The following is a 16,607-nucleotide window of genomic DNA, read 5'->3' as shown; positions in this document are numbered from 1 at the left end:
CCCATTTTCCTGTTCTTTACTGACTTTATCCCTCCTTCCTGAATGATCTTTGAGTTTTGCGTGTACTTTGTAGGTTGTAAAAACTAAGAACAAGAGACTCTACCCGGTGACGAGCTTGGCTGTGATTTCACCCTCACCTGGAAAGCGCTGCTGTGCTGGCCTCCTTTGCGTCCTCCCATTGCTGTCCACCCATCCGCCGCAGGGGTCAGGACTTGCTTCCTCGGGCGGGCAGTCCAGGGGCCTGCAGGCCGCAGCTACATCGGGAGCCTGGGTGGGAAGACAGAAAGCGGGGTGGTCAGGATCCTTGTAGTGACGCCCTGCGTGCAGCTTCAGGTGATGTGTTAGGTGAGGGAAGCTCAGGCCTGGTGGCCTGGAGACCCGCCTCGCTCACCTGGCTCAGAGAGGGAGTGGCACGCAGACCGGCCCCTGAGCAGCTGAATAGCGGCTGAGGGATAGGCGAAAACTAGACCAGAAAATGTCCCCACCCCCTATGTGGAATGGCCTCCACTCCATCTGCGCTGTCCCTCGGGGGTAGCCTGAGCCACCACCTCAGAGCGTGGCCTGTGACAGCCTAGGAGGCTGCAGGACAGACCCGTGCCCTGGCACAAATGCGCACACTTTTGGAGCACAGACCTGCTCAGCAGGGGGCTGGAGAGGCAACCCCAGGAATGGCAAACTCGTTGCTGAAAGGACCACGTGCAGGGCTGGCCTGGCACACCCATGGCAGGCAAAGTAATATCATCTCAGGTCAAGGAGAAAGCCCCACAGCCCAAAATAGCTGTCCTTCCCAGTTGCCACAGGGTCTAAAATTATACCATTGAAGATTTATTCCTTTGCACACCTCACTTCCATTGGGTGCCGGTTTGGGCTGGGGCAGACGCATGAAGTGCCTGTATATTCAGATGCAAAAGGCCTGACAGCTTCCTGGGGGCGGGAAAGGAGGGGAGCGTTGAAAGGAGACAAACAGGCGAAAGAAGTGCTGGGGAGGGTTCCCAAATGAAACTTCTCCTATTTCAGTTTTACCCGGAAGGAGCCTGGCTGGCAGCTACATAGTAAAACTGAGGCCTGAGCAATGTGCCAGTGAATTTGAGCCATGCATGTAAACAATTCTAATAATTTATTCCTTGAAATGCCCTTCTAATACATTATTATGCAGAGCTGCACTTGCTTCTACTTCAAATGGCCTGTCCTCCCCGCCCCCCCCCCCAAAAAAAAAAAGGAAATTAAGGGACAATTAGAAAAAATAACAAAAGGAAACGTGAGGCAATGGTATCCGCCTAATCACACTGCAGGCAGGTGATCTAATCATCCCAACCAGTCTCCATTTCTGGGGGGTGGCGCCCTCAGAAATTCCAGCAAGGCCTCTGTTTTCATATACAGAAGTTTGGTTAACCTGAGCCCAGAAGATTAAACTGTAAACAAAAGAAAAGCAAGCAGGCACATTGGAAATACACCTCCAGGCCACTGTTGCAACAAGCAACAGCTAGCTCCATCTGATCCCATTTTTAAAGTCCCTAAGACATAGACGAAAATTTCATTAACGTCTGTCCCCTCTAGTTAAGCCACCCAATGGGGAAGAAGCTAGGAACCCCGACACCACTGAGCAGCTTCAGACAGAGGCAGGGTTAAAAGTAGGGAATGGTGACAACAAGGAAGGCAAAGGAAAGAGAGAAAGACGAAAGGAAGCCTGCTGAATGCTGAGAATAACTGCTTCCCATGAAAACCACCAAATTTTCTACACCATTTGGCAGGTTGTAAAGAACTGCCACAGAATTTTACCTCTAACTCTCCAGCCCCTATGAAGGACGGAAGTTTTACTCCCATTTGCCCGGATGAGAGGTTAGGTGACTTCCCCAAAGTCATACAGCTGGGGACATGGGCAGGTCTTGACACCGAGTCTAACTAACTAAATCCCCTGTGTTTCTGATTCCAAGCAGTCTCCAGAGTTACCGAAGCTAGGCATTCCAGAAACTATACTGCAGGGTCTCTGAGTAACTTACTAAATGATTTCTGTTGCTAGGATTTCCCTTCTCAACCTTGAGTCATTCATTCACTCCACAAATGACGATGGCGTCTCGACTAGTGCCAGGCAGTTTCTCGGAGCTGGAGTTCATCTTCCTGGAGATTTCACGTAGATGGCTCCTTGGTGGCCGGTCTCAACTGTCCCCTTTTCAGAGAGCCACTCCCTGGCCGTGCAATCTGAAGTTGCCCCTGCCATCCTTTTCCAGACACTCTTGATCGATTCTCCCATATTCCTTAAGACCACCTGACACCATGTCCATCATATTTGGTATTCACTGCCTATTTTACTCTATGACTTCTCTCTCTAGAAAATTAGGTCCTTGAGAACCTAATTTTATGATCCTGTCTCATGGAAAGCTCACTCTCCAATGCTTAGAGCAGCTCCTGCACACAGTAGGTGCTCAGTGACTGTTCATCCAGGAGAGCTTTCTCCATTCCAATGCCTTCCATGTGTTTACACACCAATCACCTTATGGAACCAAGATTAAATAGGCCAAAATAGAAAATACAGGGAGAAGATGGGGTTTTCATTGTGGCACAGCCAGTGCTTAGCAGAATTAAAGCTCCGTTTGAAATGCCTGCCCCCTGTGCCAACTTAAAGCAAAAACAACGGCCATCTTGTGATGTGAAAAGGTAACAAACTGTAAACGAATAAAATGCAGTGCTTTTTAAAACAGCGTGTAATCTACCTGTGGAATTCACTGCCGCAGGATATTATTGAGGCAAATAGTCTAGCGAGATTCAAGAAAGGATTAGACATTTATATGAATAGGAATTATATTGGCAGTTACACTAACTAGGTTAAAAAGTTACAAGGCATGTCCGTCCTGGGCTCCAAGGCATAGCTGTTCACCAGCTGGGGTGAAGTAGGAATTTCCTCTTGTGACAGAGCTTTGCATAATTGGCCAGATGCATGATGGTGTGTGTTTCGGCCACCTTGGGTAACCCAGGCAGAGGCCACTGCCCGGGGCAAGTTCTGCAGTAGGACCCGGGACCAGGGATCTCTTCACAAGACTTTTCTGCCTTCTCCTTGCACAGTCCTGATCGGAGGTAGAGAGGACACATAAAACCTTTGGGGATTGGTGCCTGAAAAAAAAAAAAAATTCTCAATTTCAGGAACCAGAAATAGTCAAAATAATGTTCTTCTTCCTGGCGATGAAAATCTTTCACGGAGAAGGAACCATGTCCTAGCTGTGATTGCAGTGGCACGGCCGACAGTGCCAGGAGCAGCGTCCAAACTCAGAGCATCAGAGCCTTGGGAGAATGTCATACCAGAGCGCGGTCAACCCACTTTCAAGTCCATCTAGCACTGGGCTGTATGCACATGCAGTGGACACGTGTGTGTGAAGAGCGTGCGCTTCTGCAGGTGTGCTCAGAACACTGGTCATTGTGCTGTCCCCTCACAGGCCACAGCTCTTCTCTTCGCTACAGAGTCACCTCACACTGCCAGCCACAACCTTTGATTCTCGGTGATGTATGGCGCACGTGGTTTTCATCCTAAAATGGAAAACCCAAAAGGCAGCTGTTAGCCAGGCATCCGAATACAAGTGCGCATATAATATGCTATCATGTTAAAGAAAACATTGAAACTATCGATTATATTGACTTTCCAAGCCTTAGTTATCCAGGTGCAGACAAGGCTCTGAAGAAACTATCAGTGTTGGAACTATCAACGAAAGAACATTCCCCCAAACTGGGGGACAAAGAACCTTCCGCAAGCCAACACAGAAAGGGAAATTTAATTTAAAACCTCAAGCCAGCAGTGGACCTAAAAGATTTCAAAGATCCCTGAATAAAAGTAAATAGATACACCACAAAAATGTTGTATAAATGTTAATGGATGTAGTTTGTCTGGAGCAAGAGAGAGCGAGAAAGAGAGACAGACCAGTCATATTTTCAAATATATTGTCACACACAAAATGTTAAGAGCACAGTCCACAGAAAATTTTTAAGTCACTCTAGACAAATTCCTTCAATCTGCCTGTCAGATTTGTTCCCTCGCAAGATTTGCTTCCTTAAATTGGCAGAATAATATTAATTAAATTCTCTTAGTATAAGATTGTACATATAGTATCAAATCCCATCCAGACTAGAGACCTTAAAACATTTCAATGTTGCTTCAGATAGCGGTCCCTTTATTTGCTGGTTGAAGACAAGCCTTTTCAAGTTGGGCTATCTTCTCTTGATCTCAGCTTTCCTATTTACTTTTTCATGGCATTATCATAAAACTTGTCAGATTTTTGTTTGTTGGTGTTGGGTTGTTTGGGGTTGGGATTTTGGGGGGCGATGTTTCTTTTTTTGGTGGTTGATGTTTGTTTTTATTATACTTAATTAACCACATATCATGAGGAATTATAAGTTAATTAAAAGTATAAGCTCTCTAGTCAACCAGGATGGCGTTCAAATCTCAAACCAGCAGTGTGACTTCAGATGAACGAATTCACCTTCTCCTGACTCTCTTTCCTTGTCTGTAAAATGGACATATAATAACATCTGGCTTGATCCAGTGAGCAGATTACAGGAGACAGTGACATAAAGTGCCTGACATATTCTACCATATATTCAGTAGACAGTAAACATTACCTAGTATTATGATTGTGAATATTTTGCCTACATAGTTGTAATGGTTTGGAATTTATATCCTATTTCTATATCAATACATCATTCGTGTAGCAATCAACCTCAAGCAAATATTTTATAGTTCCATTTCCTATATTGTTAGGTTTACATTTAGGTTCTACCTACTGTAAACAATATTTCGATGAACACATTTGAGCTGTCATCTTTTTGGTACTAAGAATGGATTCCCAGTAGTAAAATGATTTGGTCAAGGGTTATAAAACGTGTTACGGCTCTTGCTACACACTGCCAAATGAGTTTCCAAGAGGGTTTTGCCGACATACCCTACCACAGCAACAGAAGAGTATCCATTTCACTGTTCCTTGGTGAACAACGGCAACCACCAGGCATAAAAAAGGAAAAATATAAAAATTAACAAAAAGACTTGTCCAAGTAAGCTTTTGTGCTTCCAGGCCTAGGAAAAAGAATTCTGTAAATGATGCAAATTTCTATTCCTTCAAATCAGCCAGTTTCCTTTTAAACACTTTCTCAAGGTATCGTACTCCACTTCTCAGAAACATACCCCACACACACACACCTCGTACTTTTCTGACTGAGCAAAGTCGCAGCGGGGAAGAAACGGTTTCCTGGTTTTCTGCCAGACATCCAGGGGTCCCAGGAAGGCCAGCGATTCAACTGCCTGCCGCTGGCATGAAGACAGTCAGACAGGACCACGCCCAGAGGAAACGGGACCTGGTGAGGCTGATATATAAATATTTTCTTGCGAGGTGGAATAACGTAGAAGGACACAGCCCACATCTGACCGCAAAACATAGACGGTGTAACCCAAGGAGGCCTATTCCCTGAGCTCTGACAGGGATAATAGGAACAGTTGGTCCGGGCAGCTTTGCAAGAGACCTAAATAATACCTGGTTTTTGTGGGGAGAGGAAAAAAAACAAAGACAAGAAAAGAAGAAAAAGAAAACACCTTGGCCTCTGGTAGTGAATTTACCACATGTGAAAGGTGAGGGATCGACAGTATTGAAATGGAAACGTTTCCACTGGAGGTGACCGAACAGAGGCTTTTTTTTTTACGCCTTCCACACGTGTCCTGGTGATTCCTTCTTTCTCTTGAAACAAGTTCTGATGAGTCCCGAAAATTCATTGGAAATGTGTGTGGACATTGTTCTCCTAAGATAACGTCTGACCTCCCTGCTCATCCGCCAAAATGCCGATGAGAAATGTCTTCTAAGTCGCCATCACTTATAAGGCTAAGTCAGCGGGCTCTCCCGGCTCAGTTACAAAAGAGGATTCCAATAAAAGGCGGAAATCATGGTATGTTTTGCTAAGTTCCAGAATCTGGTGCTGCTTAAGCAAGCTGAGAGGATTAATCAGTCCTCTGGGGACCCTTGCCAGGGCGTTTCATCCTGGCTCCGTGGATATCTCCACACCTGGTTACACAACACACCTAGAGGCAGGAATACAGACTCAGAGCTGTGTGACCCTCTGTAAGCCGTTAACCTCTCTGGGCCCCTGCAGTAACACCTGCCTTACAGGGTTATTGTGAGGAAAGCACCAGCTTCAGGTACACGGGAGATTTTTATGTCCACACACATACACACACACACACACACACACACACACATACACATACATGTGAATACATGTGCAAACACTTGTGTTTCTGAAAATCACTTACTCCTCTCCATCTTTGTAGCCCACAAGGTGATTTCAGAAAAGTCAATCAAGAAAGGAAGGAAAGAGAAACATATTTTCCTCCCCCAACCAGAAAAAGCAATTAAATGTCAAATATTAACTGTTCCTGGGAGTAAATTTGTTTAATGGGCTAACGGCTTGGCCATCATAGCCCTCCAATATGCCATTTCTAAGAAAGGAGCAGGCGATTTTTTTTTTTTTTAATTAAGTGGAAGATAAAATGCTAGAACCAGTGTATCCATTCAGAAACCACTTTTTTCTCCATTTTCAGGAGCTTCCCAATTGCATCATGCCTTTTAAGAGGCCCAATCTGGTTCACAGCACTTTATTTTAAACCCTCACATGTGAAAAGCATTGATTTATGATCAGGCTGATTAAAGCAATGGTGTCTTAAGCAATAATGATGTCAATTATAGGTCTTCCACCAATGTGCATTATTCTGATTTGTTCTCCATTCTTTCTACATTTTTATTCACTAAGGAAGGGAGGATGGGCAGGTGACATCATTCTGAAAAGACTGCAGACAAAGTTAATATCAGAAATCTATAGACAGGTGGACTGATGAGCCCTTTTTGGTGATGGGGACGTACTGCATTTTAATGTGCTCTGACCAATGCAAACAAGTCCCTGCGGAGCCCCCACCTGTATCAATAGGGTAATTTAGGGCCCCCCCAACATGCTGCCATTATAGGGGAGGGCACCCCCCCTCACATTCCCTCCGAACCCACTGCTCAGACTCCCTCTGTGGGGCTGAAAAGACAAGCCACACTCAGACCTTTAACTCATACAAATTGAACGGCGGTAAAACGCAAACCGAACGTTCTCTCCCCACCTGAGGGCCTGTCCCATGGACCAGGCTGGTTACCAAGAAGGTGAAGTCATCCTTAGAGGTACATGCTTGGGAATGGTGGCAACAGGGGGACGGGGGCCGTTGTCCCTGGACCCCCGCTACCTGTCAGCACGTGCCGCTGGGGACCAAGCAGTGCCACATCAGGTGACAGAACTTTCCAAAGAATCCAGAAACCCATACAATTACGTGAAATTGCAGATTCTCGATTTTTAAAGGTGAGACAAATGCTGGCCAGACTCAACCTACAGGCTACCTCTGCTATGCTTCCTAGTAATCGGGGAGAAGATCGACCCCACAACATCCTTTAATTAAAATATTTTTATTGGGCCATTTCACAAACACGTAATGGAAATCTCGTATGTGCTGAGAACCATATGCTCGGCGTTGGGAATGCAAAGTAAGGAACAAGATCCATTGTCTGCCCTCAAGGAACTGACAATCTAGCATTTATATGTGTGAACTATGAAGAATTTCAGGTTTAAAAAACTAAGGAGACACGCACCCTAACATCAGGGCTCAGTCCACCACATTGGATTTTAGTATCTCCTCTGCTCTTCACATAAGTTAGTTTGTCCCTCTGCTGTGCTTGGAGCTCCATTTTAATTGGAGGACATGCCCATAAATACTGAAGTCCACGTAAAGTACATTCCCAGTCACATCCCCAACAGCAAATGGAAGAGAAAATGCCAATAGCACCTTGACAGTTTTTCCCCATTGAATCAACTTTCCAGATGTCTTAATTCAGTTCAATTAACTGGATTCTTGCATGACTTAAATCTATTCTATGAGAGCTGACCAGCAAATGATGTATGCATTAGTCTCTCTGGAAAAATCACCTTACTAAGTTTTTAAACTTCTTTTTTTTTTTTTTTTTTTTTGAACAGTAGAAGTCCCAGATGCAAATGAAAGCATTTGGGTCCAGCCATTAGAATTTTCAGCTCAGCACTTGAAAAATGATGTACCTAATTGCTTTATAGAAGAAAATCAGATCAAAGTTAAGATTTTTCCTTTTAAAGCTTTGTAATTATTTTTCAGACTCCACCTTGAGATGCCTTAAAAGTATTTCCATTGAAATGTATATGGGCTTCTTCCCGCTTCCTTTCAAATATGCTTTGACTTTGCTGCATTGCCTTCCGTTGCTCTTTGATGGCACTGCCTAAAAGGAAAGCCCTCCAATAGCACCACCACCACCGGCAGGGTATGAAATAAAGAAAACAGGTGGTGCTGTGCTAAGAAGGCATTGCACCGATTTCAACACAGCGTCTGATACGTTCTAAGTTGCTCCAAAACGGGCAATCACAGGTGACCTCGTTTTCTTCTTTGTATAGAATTCCCAGCCAGGCCTCAGCAGAGATCCCCTTAGCAAGCTGGTGTACTTCTCAGCTCTAAATCGTAGTTAATGCGCTCTACCTGCTCTGGGCACCGGGTGTGGAGGAACGCTGAAAATGAACCTTCTCATTGGCTTTTCACGGCAGGCGATTCTTACAAAGGTCGCTGACTTTCTCAGTTAGAAGCTACTTCGGTGATTCTTCTCCCACCCCTTCATTTGACAAATGAAAGAGAAGAGACTGAGAGAGAGAAGTGACTTGACCTGCTGGCCCTTTGACTGTCTCTGCTCCCACTCCCAGCCTTCATATTGTACGAATAACAGTTCTCAATACAGGGTTTTATTTAGGATTCATGATCAGAATGAATTGATTATAAAAGCATTGATGGCCGCCAGTTCTGAGCCAAGTGTCACCCACCTCCAGTGACTCAGCAATGAATGGGGAACATTCTGATTCAGTCTCCTGCTGATGGCTTCTCCTCCCTGAGGTGATGCAAAGTCATCATTGGACGTTGCAAAGAGCAACGTAAATGCTGGGAGGGACCTTAGAACTTTCTCCCCAACCTCTCCTCGCCTCCCAGAGGAGGAAGCTGAGTCCTGAGAAGCTGTAGAGCTAGTTCACGGTAGAGGCAGGTCTAGAACCCATGCTCTGATCACTGAGTCACGTTCGCTTTACTTCAGTACATTCATCTAATTCAGAACACAACCTAACAACCCAATCTGTCACATTTATCACAAACATCCCCTTTGTCACCCTTCAGGGAAGTTAGTTTGTCCCTGTGCTCTGCTTCGAAACTCCATTTTAATTGAAAGTCTACCCCCATGAATACTGAAGTCCATGTAAGGTACATTTCCATTAAAATGCCCAACAGCATTTGGACAATGGTCCCTGGGACCCAGGATTTAGCCACCTAGGAGACAGAAGAGTGGTGACTTGGCAGTCGCTGCCTGGGGACAGCGTATGTCCACACTTTTGTCTCATTCGAGGCAAATCCAGGAACCGGTATGATAAGCCAATATCAGCAGACACACTCAGGTTAATTTCTGTGCCTTCACCATTCTAATGGAAATTTTTAGGCTTGCCTTCGATATATTTAAAATAGTAGCTACAGCTTATACGTATTTTCCATGACCTTGGAAATCAATAGTGTTCAATAATTTCAGCTGAAACTGTAAATGGTAACTGGACCCATTAAAGAAGAAGTTAGATCTTCTTCCTTTTTTTTTTTTTTTAATGTGGTGTTCCAGAAAGCTGCCTCTGGACATAGCTACAGAAAATTAACACAATAAGTAAAGCATTATAGAACAGCTATTAACTGATTACGCTAATAAAAACCAAATGGGGGCCTTAATTCTGGCCCTCTGAGAGAGAAGGACAGATAAAACAAACAACAGAAAAAGAATATGGACTAAAGGATAATTGATTTTAAACAATAATAATACAGAAACCTCCCACTAAGTTAAAAAAAAAAAATCCAGATCTCTATCTGTACTTTGGGAAAGATAGAAGAGAATTTTTATTCTGCCTTGTTAAGACCTAAGTTTGATCCTAATTAAGGTGTTTTTCAGGTTAACGAATTGGAAAAATTAAGGCTTACCGCCAGGAAGTTTTCAAACGCCAGGCACACGGCACCAAGGACGATCTGACTATGTCATCAAAGTGAGGAGACTGTCCTGTCCCCCTCAGAGGAAGCCTAAATCATGCTCCCCTCCCCACAGAGCGGTACAAAAAACAAGGTCCAATGATACTTGTCATTTGGGCACAGGCCAGGCCAGACAGAGGAGAAAAAAGACTGGGGCAGAGGCAGGGGTGGGACGTGGCCCTTTAGCACGGCTTCCTAAAATTCTTGAGCGTGTTTGGGGTTAATTCTACGTAGAAATTCGTAGTAGAGAAGGCTCTTTACTTTCCATTTTGTTGTCTACAATATGGCCCTGCCTTCAAACCTAGCCAGGAGCTAACGGTTTCTCTCAGTAAGTGCCTGCAAGTTGCCAAGTATCCCACCACACGTCGTTTCTCATTCTCACATTATGTTTGCAAGGCCAGTGATGAGCCTCCCTTTACAGTTGAAGAAATGGAGCCTTGACGCGTCGCAGAGATGCGTTCAAGTTCTCACCGTGTTAGGCCGGGCCGCCTCAAAGGCACTCACCTTCACCCTCCCCGTGGGTAACCTGGCACTATTGCTGACTGTTGCCGCTCTTCCTTCTCTCAATCGATTTTCTCCTACTGTTCAAACCAGTCTAACCCATGAAGCCCAATCCTTTTGGCACGACAGATGCAAAATCCCAGCTTATTTTTACTTTTCACTGGCAAAAAGTCAGCAAATTCAAATGACATGATAATTTCTACATGAGAAAATAGTTCAGCATTTTCTTAAAATGCAAATAGAAAAACAAAATCTTACACAAGACCCTGAGTTTGAAGTTGGCAGAATATAGCCTCAGAGGTTCATTTCATGCACAAATAAAACAACAGGGGTTCAGATTCGTAATGTGTGGCTCTGAGACCTGGAGGAGAGCCCCCCTACAGTAAAATGTCAGTGTTTCGACTAGAACAAAGTTTCAATCGGTGCGTAATAAGATTGTCTGTTTAGAGCTAGAATATTCTTATATATTAAAAGGGTCAGACTTGTCAGTACTGAGCAGAAGGCCTTAGAGCCATACCAGGGGACCAGTTAGTAGAAGATTTAGGGAGGGAAATTTAAATTTGAAGCCAAAAACACATTCTGAAAGCCAGAACTGCTCAGCGGTACAATGTCAAGCCATAATACTTGGTAGTGAAATGTTGGAGGCATTCCAAATAAAAAATATGTTAAAATAATTTGCAAGTTCTAATATTTTGCAGTAAGACAGGAAGAGATGAAAAAAAGTATATAATTTGGAGGAAGGGGATACAATTATCATTGTTTTCAGATGACAATATTTACCTAGATGGCTCAAAAGAATCAACTGGAAAACTGATAAGAAACCAGTAAAGTGGCAAATACAAAATGAAAATGCGTAAGTAAATAACTTTCCTTGGCAAACAGTTACAAAATTTAATAGAGAAATTCTCACAATAACAGTGAATACAATTGAGACTATATTGAGAAGCTACACAAAGAAACTACAACTTAACAGAAGTTTATATGGAAAGATAAATGAAAAGGCACGCTTTATTTCTACCTGACAAAACTCAATATTAAAAGACCTCAAATCCCCACATATTAATGTACAAATTGCATTCTCTTACATTTTAAACTTGATGAGCTCTTATGGAATAACAAATAGGGGAGCATAATCCAGAAAATTAATTGTAATGAGGAAGAACTTGCATTACTGGATATGAATAAAGTATAATAACGGAAAGGGAGGTAATGGCAAAAAAAAAAAGTGATGGAGACAAAAAGATGTTGAAATAAAATTTTAAAACAAGGAAATAGGCCCAATGGTATGCAGTATTTAGGTCAATGAGGAAAAGAGCTTTTAGTAAATAGGTTCTTACCACATGGACCAAAATAAATGAGATTTAAATGTTTTTAAAAATAAAAAGAGCCACAAAAGCACTAGTGGAGAATATATGCAAGGTCTTTCTAAACATTAAAGCAGAGGAAGAAAAAATAAAAGAAAATGTGTATAAAATCCTAAACATATACATTAAAAATCCATTAACAATTAAAAATCAAGCGACAGAATGAAGAAAATGTTTGCAATAGATGGTGGTGAAAGGGTTAATGAACTTAATATGTAAATAACTTCTGCAATGTAATAGAAAATCAATTTTTAAACAAACACAAATGACAGGCAAATCAAGTCAAATAGGCAAGAACCATGAAGAAAGTGGACATGACAGATAAAGAAACAGAAATCACAATTCTAAGTTTCTTATCTTAGTTTGGGCAGAGCTAATGATGGTTTGTGAATTCTGCATTTTACATTCACTACAGATGGGAATATAAGTTGGCCTTCATACTTGGGAGGGGCAACTCTGCAAATTGTAGCCCCCAAAACATGCTTTGGGACCCAGGAATTTTGCTTGCAGTCATTGCCAGAGGAACTGGAGATGCACACAAAGATTTTAGGAAAACGAAAAATTTCAAACAACGTACATAACTAACTGGAGGTCAAATGAATTATGATACCTACAAATAAGGAAATATGATGCCATCATAAAAATCATGTTTTATGGTATTTTAACAACATGAGGAGATATGCATTATGACTTGTCAGATAGGAAAACCAGATTCCAATACCGTGGATTCCAGCAGGGCTTCCGTCGTACTTTGCGCACATTCAAATATGGGTTAAAAAGTAGAGGAAAAAGATTAGAAAATGTATAGACAATGATTACACCCCAGCAATGGGGCGATCGGCAGTTTTTACTGACTTCTAAGTGCTTTTCCGTAATTTCCAAATGTTCTACAGGGACATGTATTATATTGGCAATCAAGAAAAAAAAAAAACAAATATTTTCTTCTGCGTTTTAAGTCCTAGTTCACTGGAAATGTGGAAGTCTCAGGGAGACTGCCAGGAGAGGGTGCTGCAGGAGGATAAAGGGGACCCAGGCTTCTCAAAATTGTGAGTCTCTGCCTTCACCTTATTCGGGCCTGTTGTTGTTGTTTTCTTTTTTTTTTTTTTTTTTTCCTTTCTTTGGCAAGTCTGTTCTGGAAAAGTTCGCAGCTTCCATCACCATTTTATTTGCTCCTCCTTTGAGTGACAGAGCAGAGTGTCCCAACAATACTTAATGTATTTTGTGTCAGGAGCCCATGGGTCAGCAATAAACATAGCCTCTTGTTCTAATTTAGGTCCCTCCTCTCCTTCGTGTCTCTCTCCTCCTGTCCTGCTTTTCCTTTCGCTTCTCGTTCTGTCTGACCCTTTTTCCCCTTCTTCCTGATCCGAAAATTCTGTCTTCGTTTCAACTCAACTTCTGGCACTTTTCCCATAATGCTTTGCTAAGTTGTTGTTGGTCCTGGAGCTCTCAGGGGGAATTTAAATTGGGGGAATATGCTTAGTGTCCTAAATCAATTCGATGCAGGCCAATGTGATACTGGGATCGGACATGCCCTGGAGGGTGGAGGGAATATGTAAAATGAAGACAAAATGGGGATGAGCAGGGGGAGTGCCTGGTTGTTGTTTTCTTAAAGAATTTCTCTTAAACAAGATTCACTGACCACAAAATGAGCCAGAGTTGAGAGGTGACTGTGATAGCCCTACATGAAAGCAAGGTTGGGAGGCAGAAGGCAGCTTTTAATTATATTATTTTTCTGTTAAGATGAAAAGAATTTAAAGAGTTGATTGCGGATGTTTGGATGTGTGTTATTTCAATCGTATTTCCCATGTAGAGCTTGATGTAGTACCTGAACTTCTATTTGGAGTAAATCTTGTTTTATTTTTGCTGCTTGTATTACACAAACAGAAGTGACCACGTTGTCATCACCACGACCAAAATCTTACACACACGCTCTTCAAAGCCCCTGAACTTTCTGCAAATTTTGTTCAATTTTTTGGTCCCTTTTAACATTTGCTAACTGCAGCTTCAAACCAGAGATTACATTGGGAACTGAGAAAAGTCCATGGCTACACACACACACACACACACACACACACACACAAATATGTATGTGCTTTTTCCAAATTTATTAAACTTCAGTTATTACTTTCTTCTAATAAACACAATATTGCATCTCCTAGCTGAGCTCTCAGGGAGTTACAAGTGTCAAAGGGAATTTACTTAACAATGATAAAGCAGTATTTTTATATGGGAAAATAAGTAAAAAGAAATGCATGATTCTGTGTTGAATTATTCATACTTTTCAAATTAACCTATTGCACTGTTCCGTATTCAAGAACGCATTATTTTTTAAATGTGACCTAGTCTACCTTTTTTTAGAATGAGTGGAAATCACTTAGCATGATGTCATTTTTCAACACAGGATTAATTCTATTCTACTCCCAATTAGGGCCCTCGTATTGAAGAAATGGGGGTTGGGGAGAAACGAAGATATGACGAAGAATTTAATTTATTCAAGAGAAAGATAGTTTTTGATATCTGAATTCATTATCACAAAACATACCAATTTTATAGCATTAAAATTGCACCTGACTTTTGGTCTTCCCCACATTAAGAAAAAAAAAAAAAAAACCCTACGTGAACTTTGAATCCGTTATGCATTTGACGTGTTAAAATGGTAACCCCCGACATTCACAGTCAAAGGCAGGGGTCCTAAACTCAGCTACAGTCTCCATTGGAAGTAGCCATTAATCAGACTGGACTGAATGTCTAATTTGGTTCCTTGCTTACTCTTTATTTTTCCATTTTCCTTTTGACTAGCTTATTCTTATCTGTTCTATCACACAACAATCGAAGGATGATACCTTTAAATGTGTCATGTGAAATGTCTGGTCATTTGTCACTCATGGGATAATATTTAATTAAGGTATTTTCTTGAAAGGCAGTATTTTTCTTAGCATCCATAGGCTTGCGTGAGTGTTGACTCACTACAAGGCAATGGTGAGGGGGAGATTTTACTGAGTGCCCCGTGTGTATCACACAGGATGACATTTGTGTGCATGTCTTCAACGGAGCTTTTCTGTTCTGCTGAGTGCCTCACACATCCTTTCTGGTGTGGTCTGCACAATATCACAGCGAAGGAGACATTGTTACCCTCAGGAGACAGACAAGGAAACCGAGGCTTAGAGGCAACATGCCCAAGACACACAGTGAGTGCGGCAGGAAGTCGGGATTTGAACCCAGGCTCTGCTCGCCAAACTACAGCACTTCCAATGCTGATGAACAGACTTCCCTTTTCTGTTTCCACTGCTGAGGGTTTGGAGTAGAGATTAAGGCCTAGAGTTTACTGCGGACTGAGCTTGAGGTCCGTGACACCTGATCATTTGAAAGGTATGATTTGGGGATGTGTGAAAGGCAACCAAGAATCACATCAGATGACAGGGCAGAAAACATTAGGAGAGGACTAATACAGCGATTCTCATATTCGCGTGACAATAGGTGTGTTATTTTAACACCCACGACACTCTGTAACTCAAAAGGGACACACTAGTGACTTTCAAAAGCGTGGCATCTTCCTCCCCTTGTTTCATGTATTTTAAATATTCTATATTTAAAGAGGGTCACTGGTTCTAAGCTATCCCTTTAAGTTTGGATAAATGTGTTCTGAGGCGCCCCTGCGGGGACTTTTCCCCTCACATAACAGGGCTGGGTGCAAAGCACTGTTTCATGCCCTGTGGCAGACCCTTCCTTTTCATGCCCAGTCTATTTCAGCTGTTTCCTAGTCCAGCCTGGGAACAGCAGGTTGTGGGACGAGGAGAGCATGCAGTGTCGGGCTGCAGTTCTCAGGGCCCGAGGGATAAGATTTCTTAGCAAAACTGGCAGCTTTTTTGTTCTTCCTCAGCCTTTTAAACACACAGCCCCAGTCTCTGTTTAGCTGCGCCTGCTGCGGCTGTGACTGGACTGGGCCCCATTTCTGCTGCTGACAACTCCCGCTGAAGTGCCACGGTGGCACAGAATCCGTGGGAGTTGTGTGTACATAAGCGCGGGCAGAGCTGGGCCCGCTGAGTGTAATAGCATATCTGCCTTGGGAGATTACGGGTATGATATGGGCGACGCGTAATGGATAGGGCAGTCTGTGTACAAATTTCAAATGACTCGCTACACCCCTTTAGGATGGCTGCTGTCAAAAGTATGACACACAACAAGCCCATATCGGATGACGGGTGGCCCCTGCTCCCCCAGAGTGGCTTCTCCCACACCTCCCAGTTGCTGCAGGGGACCTACTGAAAATACACGGAGGAGAAAACACTGGCGAGTTTTCTTCTTGGAGCTCGGCTGTATTAATAGAGAAGAAGGAAAACACCGACCGTGTTTCAATGAGCATGGACGGAAGTTCAAAGGGAATTATGCGTAAAAGATATCTCTGAAAGATTTAAATTTTCAACCAGAGGAGAACTCGGTTTAACCTCTCCTGAAGCCACACCAAAGGGAGCATTGTGTTGCTAAGCTTGAATCAAGACTGACCCTGATGTCAGCACTTCATTTGGGGTGTTAATGGAAAGGTGGGGGGACGCAGAAGCCTCCATGCCCTGGGTGATGTTGGAGACATTTCATTTTTTCAGTGTATCTTTTTGACTGAGCCTGCG

The 16,607-nt window shown here is 42.9% G+C and overlaps 1 protein-coding gene and 1 long non-coding RNA gene across 13 annotated transcripts in view; one reads left to right on the top strand and one right to left on the bottom strand.

Moving 5' to 3' along the window:
* Positions 1–16,607, bottom strand: part of LOC141568278 (uncharacterized) — a 79,584-nt gene that overhangs the window by 40,934 nt on the left and 22,043 nt on the right. For all 12 annotated transcript variants that reach the window (XR_012491391.1, XR_012491394.1, XR_012491392.1 and 9 more), the window contains exons 2-3: positions 2,001–3,519; positions 138–267 (exon numbers count right to left, since the gene is read on the bottom strand). This is a non-coding gene — a long non-coding RNA (uncharacterized LOC141568278). The remainder of the gene's footprint in view (positions 1–137; positions 268–2,000; positions 3,520–16,607) is intronic.
* Positions 1–16,607, top strand: part of LOC109444957 (uncharacterized) — a 69,724-nt gene that overhangs the window by 35,730 nt on the left and 17,387 nt on the right. The window contains exon 2 of the mRNA XM_019726756.2: positions 12,939–13,028. Within this exon, the coding sequence (XP_019582315.2) occupies positions 12,955–13,028 (74 nt within the window). The 5' untranslated portion in view covers positions 12,939–12,954. The remainder of the gene's footprint in view (positions 1–12,938; positions 13,029–16,607) is intronic.

Source organism: Rhinolophus sinicus, linkage group LG13, assembly GCF_036562045.2.
Source record: "Rhinolophus sinicus isolate RSC01 linkage group LG13, ASM3656204v1, whole genome shotgun sequence".
Classification (NCBI taxonomy): Eukaryota; Metazoa; Chordata; class Mammalia; order Chiroptera; family Rhinolophidae; genus Rhinolophus; species Rhinolophus sinicus.
The sequence above is the reverse complement of the archived record's forward strand: the minus strand, read 5'-3'. Positions and strand labels throughout refer to the sequence as shown.